The sequence below is a fragment of the Cryptomeria japonica genome, chromosome 11 (genome assembly GCF_030272615.1).
Source record: "Cryptomeria japonica chromosome 11, Sugi_1.0, whole genome shotgun sequence".
Taxonomy (NCBI): Eukaryota; Viridiplantae; Streptophyta; class Pinopsida; order Cupressales; family Cupressaceae; genus Cryptomeria; species Cryptomeria japonica.
Genome location: NC_081415.1, coordinates 687,018,197 through 687,041,200, shown reverse-complemented (window position 1 = coordinate 687,041,200; position 23,004 = coordinate 687,018,197). Strand labels below are relative to the sequence as shown.

The 23,004-nt window shown below is 34.1% G+C and overlaps 1 protein-coding gene across 1 annotated transcript; it reads left to right on the top strand.

Annotated features, from left to right (window-relative positions):
* The first annotated feature begins 1,834 nt into the window (after window positions 1-1,834).
* On the top strand, window positions 1,835-2,266 carry LOC131038125 (secreted RxLR effector protein 78-like). The gene has a single exon (XM_057970451.1). The coding sequence runs from the start codon at window positions 1,835-1,837 to the stop codon at window positions 2,264-2,266; it is 432 nt and encodes a 143-aa protein (XP_057826434.1).
* Window positions 2,267-23,004: the final 20,738 nt, after the last annotated feature.

The window sequence follows — 23,004 nt, the reverse complement described above, 5'->3', positions numbered from 1 at the left end:
ATCTCCCGAGATGCTTTAACAAGTTTAAGGCATCCAAAGAATAAAAATAATACACCTTGTAAAGATGAAGTGCATCTCTTGGAACATTAGGGGTCTGGAATCTCCAGACAGGAAGCAGATTGTCAGGAAGTTTGTCAGTCAGCATAAGAATGCAGACTTTGTTATGTTTCAAGAACTCAAGGCTGTCAAGTTTACCTTGGAACTCAACCTAGAATTTATATGGAAAGACTCTATCAAGGTTTGCTCAAAGCATGATATAGGTAGAGGAGGTGTTGGGTTACTCATTAACCCCAAATGGAAGGAGCACATAGTGAACCAAGGATGCTTGCCGTGTAACAGAGCGGTCTGGGTTTCCTTAGAATACAATGGTATCAGATTTGGAACTTGTTCAGTCTGTGCCTCCAATGACTACAGAGAGAGAACTGAAATGTGGGATTGGATCGCTGCATTACCGAATATACCTTGGATTGTTGGGGGTGACTTCAATATGATTGAAGCTCGTGAAGATAAAAGTGGAGGTGTCCCTATGGAATGGAAAGGAATGAAGAAATTACATTGGGAGAGAATGAAAAGTTGGAATAAGATTTTTGACCCCCTGTTCTGCAATAAGAAGGAAAACACTAAAATTTAGTACACTTGGTGCAATTATCAGAGAGGAAAACATAGGATCTATTGTAGGCTGGACAGATTCTATGTTAACAGAGAACACTTCTCCTTTGACCTTGGCAAGAATGGCAATGCAGTGATAGTTTATCTGACCACACTTTGAAACCATCATCCTATCATTTCACAAATTAGGCTCAAAGACTCCTCTGAGGGACAAGGAATTGCTAAGGATAAATTCTTTCTAAATTCCAATCTTTTAAAAGACACAAATGTGTTGAGTGCAGTAAAGATTATTAGGTTGTTTAACAAGAGCAATAAAAAGTTGAACTCTAGTGTCGACAGATGGAATCAAAATTTCAATAGTTGGCAGGTTCTGCTGCAAACCATAGGACAAAAGAAAGCTAAGGATTATATGTGGAAAGAGAGAGCACTATCTGACAACCTTCACTTATGCGAGGTGGAGATCCAAGACAATCCTTGCAATGTTGAACTATCTCAAAAAGTGGCCCTGGCTAGGGATAACCTCAGGAATCATCAATAGACTAAGACCAGGGGGGCCATGATCAGGGCTCAGGCTCATTGGATGCAATTCAGGGATAAAGGATCTAAGTTCTTCTTCAATATGCTGAAGCAAAAATAGTGTAGAGAACAAATTGATAGGATTTGGATAGAGAACAAAGAAGTAAAGGATCCGGAGGATATCAAGGAAGCATTCTTTCAATTCTACAAAGGTCTCTTCCCATTTGAAGATTCCTCTAACTCTCGGGAGGCTAGAGAAAAATACAGAAGGATTATCCCCTCTAAGATTTCAGTGGAGGATGTGCAAGACTTGAGGAGGGCCATCACTGTGCAAGAACTAAAAGGTGCCATTAAAAGTCTGAATAACGATAAATCTTCAGGCCTGGATGGTCTGACGGTAGAGTTTTATAAAGCTAATGAGGACTGGGTTTGTCAAGACTTGTATGAGCTTTACTCTGAGGCATTTGTTACTGGTTCCTTAGGGGAACGAATTAACAGTGTGATTATCAAACTACTTCCCAAAGATGGAGACAAGTCTCTTATCAAGAACTGGAGACTGATAACACTTCTTAATGTATCCTACAAAATATTGGCTAAGGTTCTTGCGATCAGACTGGAGAATTTACTTCCTAAGTTCAATTTCTCCATGCAAACATGATTTATCAAAGGAAGATATATCCTTGAAAATCTAATTACTAGCTAGGAGGCCATGGAATGGGTGAAGACTTCAGGACATAATGCGGCCATGTTTCTCCTAGACTTCGAGAAAGCATACGACAGGGTAGAATGGGGATTCATTCTGATGATGTTAGAAACATTTGGCTTTCCAACCGAATTTTGTAAATGGGTAATGGTTCTCCTCAAAGATGCTTTGGCCCAGGTGGAAGTTAACAATTCCCTGTCACAGAATATAACTCTGAGTAGATCTATTAGACAGGGCTGCCCCCTAGCCCCTGCTCTCTTCATTATTGCAGCTAATGCTCTGTTTTACATTCTAAGGGACTCTACCATTTCTCCTAATGTCCAGGGGATCAAACTTCTGAATGGTGAGGAACTGATCAATGCTCAATTTGCTAATGACATGACACTCTTTATAGAACTCAATAAACCGAATATGGAGGCCCTGGAAGGAAAAATCTAATTCCTAGGAGAAATATCAGGGGCTAAAATCTCTCAGAGCAAATCTACCATGCTTGGGTGGGAGGATCAACCTTCTGAGTGGCTACAACAGTTTGGGATCCAATGGGGAGGGCCCAATAAAATAGTTAGATACCTGAGAATTCCGTTTGCCATATCTCCATCCCTCAAAGAGATGTGGCTTTGGGTTAGAAGCAAGATAAACAAAAAGCTTAACAAATGGGTTAATAGGTATCTCTCACTCGCCAGGAGAGTGTAGGCGTGTCAAAAAATTCTCTCCTCCTACAACATTTACTACTCTTCAGTATGGATGTTCCCTAATTACTAGATCCTAGAAATTCAAAAAACCATTAGGAACTTCCTTTGGTCTGATCGAAAAGGTAACAAAAGGATGCATTATGTGAAATGGGAATGGTGTCATAAGGACAAGATTTTGGGAGGGATAGGACTAAAATATTTGAGAATCCAAGGGATTTCTCTTGCAACAAAATGGATCTTTCTAGCACTTGATGGCAATGAACCTTGGAAGGTTCTGATTAGGAATAACATTGTGACGGCTGCACCGAAAAAGGCCAAATCTTGGAAATCCCTACCTTTTTGTGACCTTGTGGCTGGAGACTTCGTGGTATCAGTTTAGGGCTTGAATGTCTTCAAGTCTATCTGAAAGGCTTGGGAGAGTATTAAGCCTTTCATCAACAATACTAGAGTCAACAACAATGAGCTAGTCCATGGAGGTAGATCCATTTGGTGGAACCTCTTGCACTCCTCCAAACCATTGGCACTTACACAGGGGTGCTCTGCTAAAGCATGGGTGACAAAAGGCATTTGCTGCTTTAAAGGCTCATCTATTTATTGGTTATTTATTATTGATTTATATTGGTTTTGATTTATTATTTGAGCTTTTGATTTATTGGATTATTATTTATTTATTGTTTAATTAGTGGATGGGTATTTCTATTTGTCCATACATTTATTTATTTATTTATTGTTGGATTATTTATTGTTTATCTAATTATTTATTGTTTTGATTATTTATTTATTTGCATTGTTGTTTTATTTATTTGTTATTATTTATGTACCTACCCCTTGTTATGATTGGCCCTCTTGGAGTTGTGATTGCAAGGATAATATTATTTATTTATTTATTTATATTATTTGTGGTTTTATATTTAATTGGAGCATTTATTTATATTGCCTTTGATTTATTTTATTGGTTGAGATTTGAGGGTAAGTAAATAATATTATTTTATATTCTTACGTCGATTTTTGGAAGGGGGATTGGTATAGAATATATTTTATTGGAATATTTTGATTGGCGGATACTCTTCTGTAGTTTTGAATGAGATTCTATTTATTGGCTTTGTGAGCATTTTTGTGGGTGTGCTTCTAGATATCTTTTTGCGACTTTTGGATTTTAGAATTGCTTGGAGTGAGAATTGCTTGGTTGGGTTGAATTTTGGAAAGCTTGTTGGTTGGATTTTTGCTCTTCTATGATTGCATTACCATCACTCTACTTCCAGGTTGGAGATCATTTTCCATTCTTGCATTTTGATTTTTTGAATATGTGTGTTGTATTGCTGGAGAAGGGCATTTGCGTATGTTGATTATAAGTTGGTTGTGAATGTATTGTGGTAATGGTTGGTTTTGTGAGGTTTATTTGTTGTTGCACACCCTGTCTTGTGTCCATTTGGTTTGATTAGATATGGAGTGGCTATGTCTATAATCTTTTCTGTGCAAGTTATTGTCGGTATAAGTTGGAATTATTGAATGCGTTGTATTGTTGGTCTTAACAAGGCTTTGTTTTGGTTTCTTATTGGCTTTTAGTGACTTCTGGATCATATTTATGCCATTGTAAGGCCCATGCCCGAATCTGGGAAAATTTGAGTATCTTTGTATCCCGTTTTTTCGTGAGTTGGTCCCTTGTTACAGTAGCGCTAAAACAAAGAATAATAGCACTATTCTGGGCTATAATAGTGCCAAAGTAGTGTAAATAGATTTTTGGGTTGGGTTTTGAGTCCCTCAGTTGATTTCTTTGTGGGGTCTTCATTCCAGAGGCTTGTTGTAGTATGTTTGATGGTTTTTTGGCACTGTGCCATTCATTTGCGATGTGTGTGAATATATTTGGGCTCCGACAAGTGGTTTTGTGCTTGTCCGTTGAGGTTTTGATATGTTGCTCCAACAAGTTGAGTGATTTCTTGCTGTTGAGGATGGTTAATTGTAGCTCCAACGAGAGGTTATGTTGTGCCTCACTGTGGAGGATCATTCTATGTTATTGGATTCATGTATTGCCCCTATTTATGTGTATTTGACATTTTTGAGGCTCTCTTTATTGTTGCACTTTGGTATTATGATCTTATGGATTGATCCTTGCCAAGTGTCTCTTGGTTGTATGTTGATGACCATCTTTGTGATTCAATTTTATCAGTTTTGTAATGACTTTTGGATGCTTTCCATTTTGAGATTCATGTTACTATTGTGTTGTATTTTTTTATGTGATACCCTATGGCTTGGCATATGATTAGGGGGAGTGGGCTTCCTTGTGATGACCGAGGTCACGTGAGTTAGGTTGCTTGGCACCTAGACCACCAGGGCACATTGGGAGTTTTCCTTTTTGTAATTCAGTGATAACATTTAATAATTGATTAGTTTTGGGTTTCACCTAATAAGATAATTCTATTTGGTTTGGTCCATATGAGATGACAAGCTAATCTCCCTTGTACTCACATAGGTTGAGATGGCTCCACATGTCTGTTAAGGGATTGTTTTCACCCTTCTTTGGTGAGGGTAGCTTGTATGTCTATCAGGAGTATGGATTTCTCTTCTTTGTGAGGATATCATCCATGTCTACTATGGGTGCATACCTACCTTCTTTGTGAGGTTAGCACGTAGGAGCGTGACTAGTAAGGATGGCCACATTCCCTTTTATATGAGGACAACATGTGATGACACTCATTTCCTACATGTGACCATGTCCATATGCCATGATTTAGTGTATGCCTCTAGAAGAGTTTATTGTTGATTTCAGCCTTGTGTTGTCATGTGATTATTGTTGTGTTGAGATCATTATGCGCTATGTTGAGTCTCGTGATTGTTAGGTGCCAACCTAGGTCTTGAGTGAGTGTTGGAACCCCATTCCATCTCCTAGCATGGGGGGTGGTTCCTATTTGGTTCCACATGGTCGGGTGGTTTGATGCCTTCTTCCATTGGGATATTCTTCTTCTTGGATGTTAGCGTGCGTGGATTGGATTCTTGGATTCTTCATTATGTGGATATTCTTTGGAGTTGATTTCTATGTACTTGGAATAGAAAACATTTTATCATGATGATTTGTATTTGTAGATGAGATTATGTGCCCCTAAGTTATGTATCTTCATGTATTTGTTGATGTAAATTGAAAGGGAATATGACATAGTAGTTTAGGAGAGTTCTCATTGTATATTAATTGATGCATTGGATACTCATTTATGTAATGTTAGAGTATAGTTTTATGTGAACTAAAGAGATAGTATTTATATGTTTGTATTGTGTGAAATTGTAAGTATGACCTTAAGGATAATTTAAGATGAAAATGAGACGTGTTAAGATTTTGTCAAGTAGTGAGGTTGAGATACCCTAGGGAATGTATTTGCATTGTATGAGTTTATATAGAGTTATGTTAATGGTTATTCCACTTGCGTAATATGTTTCTATGGTTATGTTCTTGTTGATTTATGTATTCATGTATATAGTTAACGATGCATTGATGAATAATGGTAGTAACGTTGCATTAATAGCGTAGTTGTAATGGTTATCTTAAAAGAAAAAATATATATCTCTTTTTGTTAGTAGATTTTGGTTTATTTCTCTAGGGTATTTTGGCAGGCATTACATCTGGTATCAGAGCCCGTGTTGCAAACACTGGGATCTCTGGTTAAGGTTATTTTTCTTGGCCTTGTGTGGTGTACTATAATGGTCTCTTGACTTGAGTTGTTGTTTGTGATTTGTGAAGGAAAATGTCATTGGAACTTAGGAGGCCTTATATGTTTATACTTTGTCTTTCTCCCTAATCTCTTCTAGAAATCATACTTGTGTGCAATATGTGTATTCATTTCTTATGCATGTCTCCTGGATGTGACTAATGTATATATGATTCTATGCGATCTTTCCTGCTTTGTATTTCTAGTGCTTACCTGAGTAGTAGAGGTTGTTTTCCCTATATAAATAAGTATGCTATAGAATGAGAGAAAATTATGCATGTTCTCTTAACTAATTAGGTTGTTACATTGATTTGCTTATGAATAGTAAGATGAAGTGCTTGTATTATGCATATAATAATGATTTAGTATACATCATGATGAGAAAATAGAAGAATTTGCATGAGTTGCATCACTAGATAGAAAATAGTAGCTTAATAATGCCCTTCTCCTTCCCTTACCCTTCTTCGTAAAATGTAAAGTGTTAGTTGGTGTTGTGTGGGTACCAAATAGAACCATCGGGTGTTTATATATATGTGTGTGAATCTGCATTTAAGAAAAGACTATTTGAGTAAATCATATCTTTCAATAAGGACTTGAGATTTCTAGTTGCAATTGTAATGTTAGGAGACCTCATGGGAGGTTGAATTTGCATATCTTAGAAAATGATGTAAATAGCTGCATGGTACAATAAATGTGGCATGTCTAGGAAAATTCAAATTGTTCATGTACAATTTTGGTTATATTGATTTTTTGACAATGCTTTTCTCCCTCTTCTCTCTATTTGGATAAAAGATTTATAGAACTTAAGAGCTTCTTAACACTAAGCAGAAGCATTGAATACTCAATGACAAATATGATTTTGAATACATTAAAAGAGAAGTTTGGATGGAATAAATTTGCATTGAAGATCAAAATTTATGCATAGCATTCAATATTTTTGTTTGAAGAAGAATTAGTGAGATAGAATATTTTTTTTCATAAATAATGTATAAAGTTTTTACGAACTAATAAGTTAAAAGATCATGATATAATATGTGTGTTGAATGAAGTCATAGCATTGCGTCTTTATTTGGTTTGGCAAGATAAAATCAACTTGAGTAGGAGTTGTGCGGTTTTGATGAAATATTTTGCTTGATCAAATGGATATATTAAGAAAAGATGCTATATCCTTACCTTATTTAAATTTTGAGAAAGTGTTTTCTTAACGAATTCTATTAGGATGGATTGATAATAAATTGTATGAAGTTGTATTGTGACTCTAAATGACAATTTTCCTTGAATTTTTGAAAATACTTAGTCTACAAATGATTATAGTTATACGATGATAGGATATGAGTTTGAATAGAATAATGCAAGCATGTACTTGAATTTATGTGACATGAAATGAAAATGGAGATAAAGTAAGTTGTATGTAAGGCTATGATATCTAGTTTTATGCTTAATATAGACAATTGATTAGCTAAGGGTATGTTGGTAAATCATCATAGGTGGTTGGAGTGGGAGTGATTGAAATATGATATTAAATTTTGCCTAAAATAATGAGATTTATATGTTATGAGTAATTTACTTTTGTGAATATATGATTGATTAAATTGTTCAATGACATCATGTAGAACATTCTGATCATCTCCATGCTATTTATTGAGCATTGATCTTGAAATGGTGTATGCTATAGTATATCATCAAGTGATTAATTGAAGTCCTAACATTTGTTTCTATTATAACTTGGTAAATATGATAAATTTATAGATAGGATATCTTGAACATTAATCATGTATGATTGTATTCCTTGTGAATGTATGCGACACCTTATTTCCTCCTTGCATATGTTATCTTTCATGAAGGATACTTGTCTAGAATATCATAAAGGACTGTATTACATTAAAATGAATATAGATAAATAAACTTATGGTTTTATATGTTTGGTACACACTCTCTAACACATTCAGGGTGTTGTGTAGTGGTTACTCCCTTTGGTGTGACTGATATTGGTCACCTCGTGATGTAGATTGGATGAGTTGGTTATTTTGTGTATTGTGTGAAGTATCATTGGAGTTAATTTGATTTTTGGATTTATTTATTTTAGGATTGACCACTAATTTCTTCTTTCATTTATTTTGTTCTTGTGGTGACACTTGTCACACTTTATTTCTTGATTGATTTTGCTGGCAAATTTTTCTTTCTTTTCATGATTTATGTTGGATTTAATGATCTTTCGTTTGACTTTCTTTCTTTTGTCATCCATAGTGGCCATTCTGAATGTGGAAGTATTATGGGCTCTTGTCATGAGTAAAGTGTTGTTTCTATCATGTTAAATTTGAACCTTTGATAGTATGTGCAAGGGAGGACACCACAGAGAAGTGCACTAGACTTAAGGAACAATTAGATAATGTTAGTATCGGTTGAATAAATGAAATATGTTAATGAGATGAAATGTACCAGTAACTTTTAGGATTTTATGGAATGTTAGATAGAAATGCATTTGGATTTGAGAAGTATGTAATATATGAAATAGTTTAAAGGGAAATAATTGTTCACTTCATACCTTCAATGAGTGCTTATGTGTATATGTATCATGCATAATTAATGGATTAGAGTTCCTTAAATAATTTGATTGGATGAAAGATGCATGAATGTCTGTATCAGAGTATCGTAGCGGAAGTGTGGTAGAGACTAAGTAGTTTGAATACTGTAAATCCTATTTTTTTTGAAACTATAGGATCTAGATTTTGGGTAATTATAAGATTCTATTGATCTTATTCTGTCTGGAAGGAAGTTTATTCAAATTTTCCTCATATAGGTGTACGACATGTGACTTCTTAAATAATATAAGAATGTGCCTATGAGTAAAATATTGTGTAAAATGCATATTTATCTTCTTAATTGCGTGTAACTAGATGTTAAAGGACTGCTGCCATGCTTGAATGGTGTGAGTTATTGTGATTTTTGTTTATAGATGCTAACTCAGAGATATGAATTATAGTTTTAGTCTTTCAAAATATAGTTAAATAAAGTTCTCTTCAAGATATTTTAAGGATTTAGCATGCTTATTGTAAATAGTAAGAGTTGTGTGACCTGTTTTATCTCTTATGTAATGCATTCCCTTGAATAATTGAAGCACAGTAAGGAAACTCTTGTTGTCATTATCTTACTTTGGGCTAGGAAATGTTTGAATTAAGAAGTTTTGGGTTGATGTGTGTATGCTTTCAACTTAACCCTTGATGATTTCCACGAGTAAGTCGAGCCCAAGGGGGGAGAATGTAGTGCCCCTCCCCGATTCATCTTGTCTTTTTGTACATCAAAGGAATATATTGATCTAGCTTAGTCTACTTTATGATGTTTTGATGGTTTCATGTTATGTACTAACCCTATTTCATGATTGTATTGGATATTATGATGGATCTATATTTGATCATTATTTATGATGGATCATATTGTTTATGGGATTTTGATGACATTATGATTACGCTAACCCTACTCTATGATTATGATTACTAAGTTGATGCAACGATGTTTGTGATTATCTTCTAGTGTCTTCGTGATTAGAGATGATGTCATACCACTCATTGTGAGCACGATATAATGTAGCGATTATCTATCACTTGCCTGATCATTTATGATGTATATGTGTTGTATATATATATATATTGTGTGTTTAGTGGTGGATGCAAGATTGCAGGTACCAGACATCGACTCCACCTGGTCTCACAGGTTTGACCATGTCTTTATCCCAACGGAAAGTTGTTGATGGCATGTGTTTCCCTCTCATACTCTAGGCTTAAGTTGATACCCTTTTGAATTAGTGTCTTGGCTTGAGTTGTTGGTCTGTGTCATGTGGTATGTTGTTCAACCTTATGTCAGGTTGCCTTGTGAGTTTGCGATTATTTATTAATTAATAAGTAACCGGTTTATATAGTTTATCAATATTAAATTAAATCAATGGATTACATTAATATTTAATATTAATGTGCAATTATTATTATTATTATTAAAGAATTATTATTCATTAATGTTTATTTTATGGATTTATATTTTATTGGTTTAATGGAAATTAATTAATCAAATTACTGCATATAGCCATTGACGTAAATTATTAAATAATGGATAGTACGAATACAATATATTTATACATATTTATTTACTGGGAGTTTATAATTAATTAATAATTAAATTGGTGAAATTATATTAATTGAGTATTTATGCTTATCAGTACATCCATCTATTTATTTATTATATATTTGATTATTTTATATGTATTTGTACATTTAATTATTTGTTTATTGTTTATTTGTTTATTTATTTTTAGCTCATCTATTTATTGGTTATTTATTATTGATTTATTATTTGAGCTTTTGATTTATTGGATTATTATTTATTTATTTATTGTTTAATTAGTGGATGGGTATTTCTATCTATCCGTACATTTATTTATTTATCTTCTTTATTGTTTATTTATTTATTTATTGTTGGATTATTTATTGTTTATCTAATTATTTATTGTTTTGATTATTTATTTATTTGCATTGTTTTATTTATTTGTTATTATTTATGTACCTACCCCTTGTTATGATTGGCCCTCTTGGGAGCTGTGATTGCGAGGATAATATTATTCAATTATTTATTTATTTATTTAAATTATTTATGGTTTTATATTTAATTGAAGCATTTATTTATATTGCCTTTGATTTATTTTATTGGTTGAGATTTGAGGGTAAGTAAATAATATTATTTTATATTCTTACCTCGATTTTTGGAAGGGGGTTGGTATAGAATATATTGTATTGGAATATTTTGATTGGCATATATTCTTCTGTAGTTTTGAATGAAGTTCTATTTATTGGCTTTGTGAGCATTTTTGTGGGTGTCCTTCAGGATATCTTTCTGCGACTTTTGGATTTTAGAATTGCTTGTAGTGAGAATTGTTTGGTTGGGTTGAATTTTGGAAAGCTTGTTGGTTGGATTTTTGCTCTTCTACGATTGCATTACCATCACTCTACTTCCAGGTTGGAGATCTTTTTCCATTCTTACATTTTGATTTTTGAAAAGAGATGTTTTCTCTGTGACTGCTAAAAGATTGTTTAGGGAGATTTGGGAATGAATGATTACTCTATTATCAGTAATTGGGAGTAATATTTTGGAAAAAAAAATTATATATATATTTTGAATCTGTGTGTTGTATTGCCGGAGAAGGGCATTTGTGTATGTTGATTATAAGTTGGCTATGAATGTATTGGGGTAATGGTTGGTTTTGTGAGGTTTATTTGTTGTTGCATACCCTGTCTTATGTCCATTTGGTTTGATTAAATCTGGAGTGGCTATGTCTGTAATCTTTTCTATGCAAGTTGTTTTCAGTATAAGTTTGAATTCTTGGATGCGTTGTATTGTTGGCCTTAACAAGGCTTTGTTTTGGTTTCTTATTGGCTTTTAGTGACTTCTGGATCGTATTTGTGTCATTGTAAGGCTCATGCCCGAATCTAGGAAAATTTGAGTATCTTTGTATCCCTTTTTTTTGTGAGTTGGTCCCTTGTTACAATAGTGCTAAAACAAAGAATAATAGCACTATTCTAGACTATAATAGTGCCAAAGTAGTGTCAACAGATTTTTGGGTTAGTTTTTGAGTCCCTCAGTTGATTTCTCTGTGGGGTCTTCATTCTAGAGGCTTGTTGTAGTATGTTTGATGGTTTTGTGGCACCGTGCCATTCATTTGTGATGTGTGTTAATCCATTTGGGCTCTGGCAAGTGGTTTTGTGCTTGTCAGTTGAGGTTTTGATATGTTGCTTCAACAAGTTGAGTGATTCCTTACTGTTGAGGACAGTTACGTTGTGCCTCACTGTGGAGGATCATTCTATGTTATTGGATTCATGTATTTCCCCTATTTATGTGTATTTGAAATTCTTGAGGCTCTCTTTATTGTTTCACTTTGGCATTATGATCTTATGGCTTGATCCTTGCTAAGTGTCTCTTGGTTGTATGTTGATGACTATCTTTGTGATTCAATTGTATATGTTTTGTAATGACTTTTGGATGCTTTCCATATTGAGATTCATGTTACTATTGTGTTGTATTTTGTTATGTGATACCCTATGGCTTGGCATATGATTAGGGGGAGTGGGCTTCCTTGTGATGACCGAGGTCACGTGAGTTAGGTTGCTTGGCACCTAGACCACCAGGGCACATTGGGAGTTTTCCTTTTTGTAATTCAGTGATAACATTTAATAATTTATTGGGTTTGGATTTCACCTAATAAGATAATTATATTTAGTTTGGGCCTTATGAGATGGCAAGCTGATCTCCCTTGCACTCACATAGGTTGAGATGGCTCCACATGTCTATTAATGGATTGTTTTCACCCTTCTTTGGTGAGGGTAACTTGTATGTCTATTAGGAGTATGGATTTCTCTTCTTTGTGAGGATAGCATACATGTCTACTATGGGTGTATATCTACCTTCTTTGTGAGGCTAACACATAGGAGCGTGACTAGTAAAGATGACCATATTCCCTTCTATATGAGGACATCATGTGATGACACTCCTTTGCTACATGTGACCATGTCCATATGCCATGATTTAGTGTATGCCTCTGGAAGAGTTTATTGTTGATTTCAACCTTGTGTTGTCATATGATTATTGTTGTGTTGTGTTCATTATGCGCTATGTTGAGTCCCATGATTGTTAGGTGTCAACCTAGGTTTTGAGTGAGTGTTGGAACCCCATGTCATCTTCTAGAACAAGGGGTGGTTCCTATTTGGTTTCACATGATCAGGTGGTTTGATGCCTTCTTCCATTAATATATTCTTCTTCTTGGTTGTTAGCGTGCATGGATTGGATTCTTGGATTCTTTATTATGTGGATATTCTTTGGTGCCAATTTCTATGTACTTGGAATAGAAAACATTTTATCATGATGATTTGTATTTGTAGATGAGATTATGTGCCCCTAAGTTATGTATCTTCATGTATTTGTTGATGTAAATTGAAAGGGAATATGATGTAGTAGTTTAGGAGGAGTTCTCATTGTATATTAATTGATGCATTGGATACTCGTTTATGTAATGTTAGAGTATAGTTTTATGTGAACTAAAGAGATAGTATTTGTACATTTGTATTGTGTGAAATTGTAAGATGAAATTATATGTATGACCTTAAGGATAATTTAAGATGAAAATAAGATGTGTTAAGATTTTGTCAAGTAGTGAGGTTGAGATACCCTAGGGATTGTATTTGCATTGTATGAGTTTATATAGATTTATGTTAATGGTTAAATGTTTATTCCGCTTGTGTAATATAATTCTATTGTTATGTTCTTATTTATTTATGTATTCCTGTATATAGTTAACGATGCATTAATGAATAATGGTAGTAACATTGCATTAATAGCGTAGTTGTAATGGTTATGTTAAAAGCAAAAAAATATCTCTTTTTGTTAGTAGATTTTGGTTTATTTCTCTAGGGTATTTTAGTGGGCATTACACAAGCAATTGAATTGAATTATTACATAATGGAAAGAAAAAACACACGCTTTGGTTAAAGCAATAAAAGAAATTCGATCTTATTTGGTTGGGAAAAAAATAGTTGCATACGGTCCACATGTTGTGAAAAATATTTTCACACAATAGAGTTCACATGATGAATATGTAGATGGATCAACAAGATGCAAGAGTTCACTTGATGCAGTCAAGGTTGGAGAGTTTAGAATGGATTGTCCAGCCTTGCAACTCAAAACCACACACAAGGCACAATTGAAAATGAATGCAAAAAAAAAAAAACTTTATTTGAATATAATAGAATGATTACATGCCCATAAACACTCACATGTCAAATACATTCATCCCATTGGCCCCATATGATGGCACATAGGCCACCATGAGATTATTACAAAGCAAATACTAAAATGGAAGTCTTCCAAATCTACCTTCCCATAACTACTACTCCCTAACTAATAATGATCATCTCCCAAGGGTCTTAATGTGTATATATATATAAATTTTAAACACTAAAAATGATTTGCATCAACCTTCCTAGGGTTCTAGGTCCAATAGTTTTTGTAACATGCGTGTCAACCCCAGTTGCTTGAAGAAGGTCCAAAACTAGATGTAGATGGGTGTAGGCCCATATGAAGTTTATGTAGCTCCATATCCATCATGTGACATATTGTACAAGCTTTGAAAGGTTCAATAAGGTTCTGCACACTCTCTCCTTTAGGTTTAGTCTCCAGCTCTCCGGGATTCTCCTGATTAGACCCTCAAACTTATTTGAATAGTGTGCCTCACATACTACTAGTTCCTAATGTAATTTAAATCACTTAAGGTTCACTTCTGAGATCCACATTGAACCTTTTATCGGCTTACCCTTCCACTTGCTACTCTTTATACTCCCTATTCCAGGTGTCGGGTCTAGTCCTATTGTCTAGAATTTTTTCTATCTTCTCTAGCGGTACTTGTGATAGTTGGTCCTGAAATGATTCTTATGTGTCATCCTCTTTTTTCCATATTCCATGAAACTGGTAGAGATCCATGACATTGAATATCGATGAGATGTCAATGCCTTCTAGTAGCTCTACTTCATAATAATTCTAAGAATAAAACTTTAAAATGATCTTAAAAGGTCCAAACTTCTTCATCTTTAGCTTGTTATATGTACCTACTAACCTCTCCTTTCGAAGGTACACCATGAATTCATCTCCAACCACAAACTCCTACTATCTTCTCTTGATATCCGCTTGTTCCTTATTATTCATGGCTTGCAGATGTTACTTGACCTCCTTGTAGATGAATTCTATGTGTTCTACAAAATCCTCAGTATCTACACTCCTATGTTCTAGGTTGATGTCTTTGGGTTTGATTACTCCTTTAGGATGAAATTCGGTAACAATTTTAAATGGTGTCTTTTTGGTACTTGGGTTTACTAAGTTGTTGTATGCAAATTCTTCCTGTGGTAAGATTATGTTGGGAAGTTCATGGTTTTATCTCCCACCAAACATCTCAACAAGTTCCCCAATCTTTTATTCCTTGCCTCTATCTACCCATTGGTCTAAGGGTGAAAAGTGGAGTTGAACTTCAAGTTTTGTTGGGTGAATTTTTTTTAAATTGGGGAAGTTCACAAAATTGTGGTTTTAACCATAGTACGTGGGATTAAACCTCTCCTAATTATAAGGGAGGGCTCCCCCTTTTCTTACTACTCTTCTCTATTTAGAACAAAATTTTAACTATGAATCCTAATCTAAACCTAGGCGGTACATCATCTTATTCTCTCTCTTTTTAAAATAGTTGTTATTATTTTCTTTCTTTTTTTTTTTTCCAAAAAAGAAGTTACAATTTGAGTAGTAATAATTTAGACAACTTCAAAGTTACTATGGAATAACTCAAAGTACACTAATAAAAAATACAAATATCAAGAAGCAAAGTTTTCATGAAAGCACAAAGTCTCATGTTGCTTCTTGGGGATGAGAAAATAGCACTTGAGCTCAAAGTCTCCAAAACACTATAATCCTATCAACCTTTAATCAATAACTTCTATAACCCAAAATAGACTTTCCAAGATAACAAGATAAAGCACAAAGTCTTTGAATTGATACCTATTTAGAAATTTATAAATTTTCACTTAAGATAACAAAGTAAAGCCCAAAGTCTTTAAATGGTTATCTACGTACTAATTCTACCTTACAAATTCTGAAATGTAACACAAAGTTTACAAAAAAATATTTGTTCTACTCTTTAATTATACTTTCCACAATGCTTTTACTCAACCAAAATAAGATTTTACAAGAAAAATGACATAAGAACAGTCTCACCATAAACCACAATGACTCTAATAGAATACTTGAAAGCCAAAGATGTTCTCTTATTTGATCAAATTTGCAAAATAACAATATGAACTCAAAGCTTCACTTTTCTCTTCAGTTCAACAGAGTTTCATTGCATAAGATTAAAGATGAAAATTACAATGAGAACCCTCATATATATAGGAGAGTGGCAAAGAGCTAATCTAGGAAAGCTACAACAAACTATGACTAAGTAAAAATGAGTCCTACTTGATTTAGAACTTGTGCATATTCTAGATGCAAAACATAAATACAAAATAACACTTGAAGTGTCCGATACTAATTATAAAAATGCACCTACAACTTCAGAAATGCAAAACTACTAAGTGTCATCAAACACTCCATTATGATCTTGTTTCATGAATTTCTCATATTTTAGTAGGGTAATCTTCATTTGTTCTTTATGAGGTCCTTGAGTATGACTCGTGACAACTTTGAATCAAGTGATAGAATCTCCAAGGCCAACATAACATATTTTATGCTTCTTCAGAAGGGAAGCCAAGTTGTGTAGATTAACCTGAATATTTATCAATTTATCAATTGAGGACATAGAGAAAATTTATTTATCAGTTCCTCTTCTGCAATGAGCAAGCTGAATTCTTTGATGATAACATCTTCATGAAGAGGCCTCTAATTCTCATCAAGGAATGTACAGGGAAGTTCTAATACTTTTTCTATAATTTCCATCCCTTTATCATTACATTCTTTTAGTGTCTTTTGCATATGCTTGATGATAATTTCCAAAGTGTTCATTTGATGTTCTAATGCTTCCCTTTGTTCAATATGCATGTCTCCTGAAGGGAGCACTCCATTATCAATCAGAGCATCAAATTGAAAATCTTCTAACTTCAACCATGAGTTGAAGTCTTTCTCTTGCATCTCCAATTACCGTGAGAGTAGATCCAATGTTTTATCTACCTCATACTTAACACCCTCCAAATTGTTAATCAAATTAACTGCAAAGTATAAAATATGTGTTCCTTGACTCAACATTCTGTCCATCCATTCACCCACTAATCTCCCTCGTGAAGTAACCTGCTCAAATTGTTTGATGACTTGTTCATCAACTAATGAAGTAACTAGCTCAATTACCTTTGAAGACTTTTTTATCTTAATTAATATAGAGGTGAGTTGTTCCACTTGTTTCTTATGTTTATCCTTCTTTACCTTTTCTTCATTGTACCTCGCCACAAGATTATCAAAAGATGTTTAAGCATCCTCCACAGTTCCCTCATGAGTTTTCTTGCCCAATTCAATTCTATTAATGACACAATTAGAAGGTTGAATCTTTTCAATATTGTGTCTAGAGGAGGTACTGCAAGTTCAACATTCTTTTTCTTTGATTTATCCACTTTAACCTTAGACAAATTCAACCATTTTTGTAATCTTGGGCTTGATAGGAACCAGCTGGCTAAAGTCAAAGCCATCTAGGGAGATGGCTTGCTTCTTCCTCTTAGGCGTATTAGATACTAGCTAGGGTGGTAAAGGTGTGTCATCTTCAACTCTTGTGACCAATACCTGAGATGCAGTTCTTGATTCTCTACATTTGTAGTCATAATGGGAGGAGTAGAAGTCACAATTGCAAGTGGGTTCTCTGTGACTGAAACTTTGGGTGCAAGTTTAGTATCTGACATGAATTTATGAAAATCCTCTAACATAGAAGAAGACACTTTGAACATATTTGGGAGAAACACATTTTCAATATTGTCCTATGGAGTGTCTAAGGCTGACTCACTAGTTGTTGTGGAAGGAATAGAATGAAAAACTACACTAGGAGCATTAGATGTATAGGAAATAGGGGAACAAAAAGGAATAGGATTAGAAAAGGAATATGAGGAGGAAAACTACCTGGAGCATTGTGGGATGTATCAGGAATGGATCTTTGTGTCCTTCGGACTAAGAAGTACTTGGAATTTCAAGTAATCCTTTCGGGTGATCCGATAATACTGGGTTACACTTTTTGGCCAAACTTGACACTGAAATCAACATTTTGCACTAGATCTTTATTTTCTAACACTTATAGCAGGTAAATCATTACAAATTTGAAGATAAAGTAAACTACTGATTTGTGAGATTTTTCATATAGATTCTAAATATAAATTTTTAAAATAATTAGGAATGAATTGTCCATATTGTTATGTAACTTAAGAACTTAATATTAACAATAATAAGCATTTTTCAGAAGTGACATTTATTTTGTAATGAATAATATTTTTTATAGAAAGAAGAAATTCTAATTTTTAAAATATACATTTGTCACACCAATATCTAGTGGATGGATACTTTCCCATATTTTTTTGTTACATGTATTTTTTTTAGTTAATTTTTGAACTCAAAGTAATTGTAATTTGGAGAGAGGTGTATTCTGTAATGCATAAATTCTTTTGTATGTATTTGAATTAACTTCTTCCTTTAGTGTTGAAATGAGGATATCAATACCTAGGGAAATGATATATTTTACAATTTTTATTCTCTATTTTTCAAAATTTCTACAAGTGTGAAACACAATCCTTAATGTTCAATGCCAAATCTACATTCATAAGAAATAAAAAATAAATATATTAAAAATTATACTATTTGGAAATCTTATAATAAGGACTTACAGACTAAACCAACAATTTTTTTAAATGAATTCATTTGACCCCCCAAAAGCTAATGTAAAAGCGATCTTTTATCAACATTTTGATAGGTGCGAGGGAGACTCTATTGCAAGTATGATTTAAGAGTAGAGAGGTTCTATCCAAGGGATTTTAATATAAGAGGCTTTGATCTAATTCTCTTCAATTAGTTAATTCAAATGGGACCTCTCAAGGCTTAAATCAATGTATTTTCTAAAAATGTATGATTTTAGTAAAAATCAAGATGTAACAAAAAGTGTAACCCAGTCATTTCCTTTTGTGACCATTGTATGAGAGGGAGTGGTTAATTTTCAATCTTATTCTTTTCATACATGGATCCAGAATGTTTCCATCATCTTTGAGAGCCTCAAGAATATCAACAAGATTTAGGTTCGCAATTTTCTCAACAGTGAGACGATAATAATCAAACTTTCTGATATCTTCCTCTGTTATGCAGTCTATCCAGATATCTTCTACATAATGAACATGAGCATACATTTTCATAAACTTGTTCTTCATGCCCCTGTAGTGAAAATATTTCCTATCCTTGAAGAGCTTCATTGTAACCCTTCTCATATCCTCATCCATGGCCCTAGCCTTGTAAATGGAATTAATTAAATATCTCCCAATGGTGAGAGATAACTTGAACGCAGGGTCATGTGAACTTGACTGGCGTTCATGTATCACTAACATCTGACAAGCCAACTCCATGAGCAAAATTTTGTATGACAGTTATCTAGGGAGCATGAAAGGCTCATCATCATAACATCCTACTCTGAGGTAGTTGAAAGTGGGGAATTGTAGGAACATACACCCATACTAATTCACTACATTCCAGGCTTCATCTGGTACCCTCTTCTTCAGGAGATCCTTATCAAACATGCACATGTAGTGATAGAAGAAAGCATCATTCACTTTCCTGAAATGGTGTAAACTATTCTTTAGAGTCAACTGAGAGTAATATTGATATACTAGAATTTGGCTCCTAGCCCTTGTTGTAGATAACCCTAGAAAGTGCCTTATTGAGGTTGCTGCATACACTAGAAATGAAGTCATATAAAACTTAAAAGTAGTTTGGACCTTGGTAAGTTGCTTAGATAAAGAGTCACTTATCTATTTACCCCAATAGATCCTTTTCTTATTTTGATGGATGATATGGATGTATTGATACATCCATTCATGACATGTATTTGAAACATGAAGCCCTTTCACCCTACTAAGAAGAGTGATCAAATCATTTACCTCTTCAATGAAATCACTTCGATGAATGGTCTTAGGCCATATTACAATAGTGGGCCTTGGAGACTTCAATCAATTATCGTTGATATTCCTCCTGCACTTGTTTGAATTATTATCATAATATGTCTGAGTTGACTGCATGTCAATATTGGCATATTGATCAATGTTTGGACATTTGGAAATTGTGTCAAAAAAGTCCTCATCCAATTAAATGAGAGTTTTCTTTCATTTTGCATCCTTGACAGATCTACTTATAGCATCAAACCTATTACCTAATGCTAACACAAATTCAGGGTTTTGTGCTAACATTGGAAAAGCTGCAACTAAGTGAATTCCATTGTTAATAGTTTCCTCCATCTTATAATATTCAAGTGGTTCTTTAACTCTCTTAAGAAACTCTTCAAGATCCACATGACCGATTTCTGTGTCTCCAAAGTTGTCAACATTAGATGACACGAAAGAAGATGGGAAGACTAGATGAGGATCCTGCTTCTTAAACTTCATGATTCTCTTGCTTGGAGATGGCTCAGTCATCTGAGTGTGATTGTAACTACAACATTTGAAAGAGAGATCATCACCATGCTCAATTTTCCAGATTAACTTCATTGGGGTTCCAAAAACTCTAATTCATTGGTAGCACAAGATTGTGTTTGGGTGTAAATCAAATTTGTAACCTCGATTTACATGTGTGTGCACTTGGTGCAAATAGGGTTTACAAGCCCAATTTACCCCTAGAATAGGTGTGGTTTAATAAGTGCATTTCAGACTTATAAGTCCAATTTCCATTTGGGAAAAGATGGCAAATTGGGTTTGTAAGCCCAATCTACACTTGGGAAGTTTACACAAAAAAGTGGTGTAGATCGAGCTTACAAACCCGATTTGCACCACATAGGAAACAATAGTGAAATGATCCATATTTGGTGCATATCAAGGTCATAACCTTGATATACACCTTAAAGGAGAGACTTGGTGTAGATCAGGGTTACGACCTCGATATACACTTCTACTTAGCACCATTTTGATTGAGTGTCGATTTTTGTGTAAGGCGGGGTTATGGCCGTGACTTACACAAAAAGGGAAGGGCTTGGTGTAAGTCGAGGTTGTAACTCTGCCTTACACAACAAAGGAAAGACTTATATATATTTTAGCATATGTTGGGGACATAGTCCTGACATATACCAAATGGTGGGATTTGATGTATGTCGGGACTATGTCACTGATATCCACCAAACTGTGGGATTTGGTTTGAGTGCATTCAATGTATGTTGGGACTGCAACCCCACCATGCACTACATAAATAGAACTTGGTGTATGATAGGATTTTAATGCCAACATCCACCAAAAGAGATGATTCAAATCAAAAACACTTTATGGGAAAGGAAAGATCGAATAGTCAGGTTAGGGAAGTGTAGCATCGTAAATTGTACACCCTCAATTAGGGTTGTACAATTCCATGATTAAGTTAGCACCCACCTTAGTGTGTCTCATTTTATTTTTCATTTTCAAGGTTCTTTTATGTATTTAATTATTAATTTAATTAAATCTAAGGTCCTCTCTCATCAATTCACATATTATAAAATTGGGCCCTTATCCCTAAGTATGCCCCTTTTATTTCATTTTAATTAATCCTATTAAAGTCCTAATTTTGAGATTCAAAGCGCATTTTCACACATCTAAACACCTTGGATTGACGCACCGAGCTAGATTTGACTTTGTAATCACAATATTTTGCTTCCCTAGAAATTTAAAAAAAAATTGGCTGGACCAGAGCGACCACCATACTAGTATCGACTTTTTCTCCTCAAATTTTGAGAGCTTAATTTGGTGGTATTATAATGTTCAAATCCTGCTTTGTGTGAAATTTCATCAATTCTAGGTCAGCCTATGATCAAAATTAAAGTTAGGGTTTCATATATATAACCTTTTCTTTCCTCATTTGAAGGATCCATTCACTAGAAATTGAAGGAAACTCTTATGGAGTGAAAGTGTACATTTTATGTGAAGTCTTCAATCAACAAATTCATCATTCATGCAATGTTCATCAATCTTTTTCAGCATCCATAGAAGCTTATGAGATATTGAAGAATAATAAGGAGATCATTGAATTTTGATTGGCTTGTACCTTTCCCTTAGGGTTTGGTATGGTTTCATGTTATTTTCATATCTCTATGTGAGTAATCAGATCTATATATCACCCATTTTAGATTTACATTATTACTTTAGATCCATATTGCATTTTTGATTTATAGCATTTACATTATGCTCATTCAGGGTTTTACTCCAAACATAGAGTAGAAATCTAGTTTGCATCTTATCTCATAGAAATCTTACAAACATACGAGATTCTAGGGCACACACACTTTTCAATACTTTATTGGCTATTTGTGGAGGTGGAAATCACCAAAACAAGGGGTTTGACCAAGGCAAAACCCTATATCTACCACAAACACACCATTTTTCATCTTGCAGGTGTAGTTAAATGTTTTTTATTAGAGCGGGCAACTTTCAGGATATATCAGCAAGGAGGAACATGTTCATTTGCAAAATTTGGCCTCAGACCCTTAGGATCGGAGTGCCCAATGCCCCGAGCCTCTATAGTTGGTAGCAGATTTTGGCAGTTCTGATCCTGATTACTTCAAGTTGCAGATTTCTAATTTCTGGCTTAGTACAATCTCTAGGACTAGAATGCCTAGCACCCTAGTCTTGCTAATTCAACCTCAAATTTCACTCATAGGTGCACATTAGAATTTCGTTCTTATATTTGTAATTTATGTTTTAGTTTCATCTCTATACCAGTATATTATTATTACTTTTCTAGTTACTTTCATTCATCCTATTAGCATAGTTTTGCATCCTCCCACATTTAACACATTCCCTTTCATACCAGCAAAGGAATATAAACCCTACAAGTATTCCTTGACTCTCTTTCACAAGAGTTAGTCAAAGTGAATCACTTCCTTAGGCTCTTTTGTATTCCAATGTATGTATGATAGTGGGATTAGGTCATAGTTTACCCAGTTCCATTTTTCACCATCATAGGAAGAACATAAACCCTAAAATAAAACAATAAATTTAAAACAAGAAAGAAAGGGATAAATATATACCAAAAA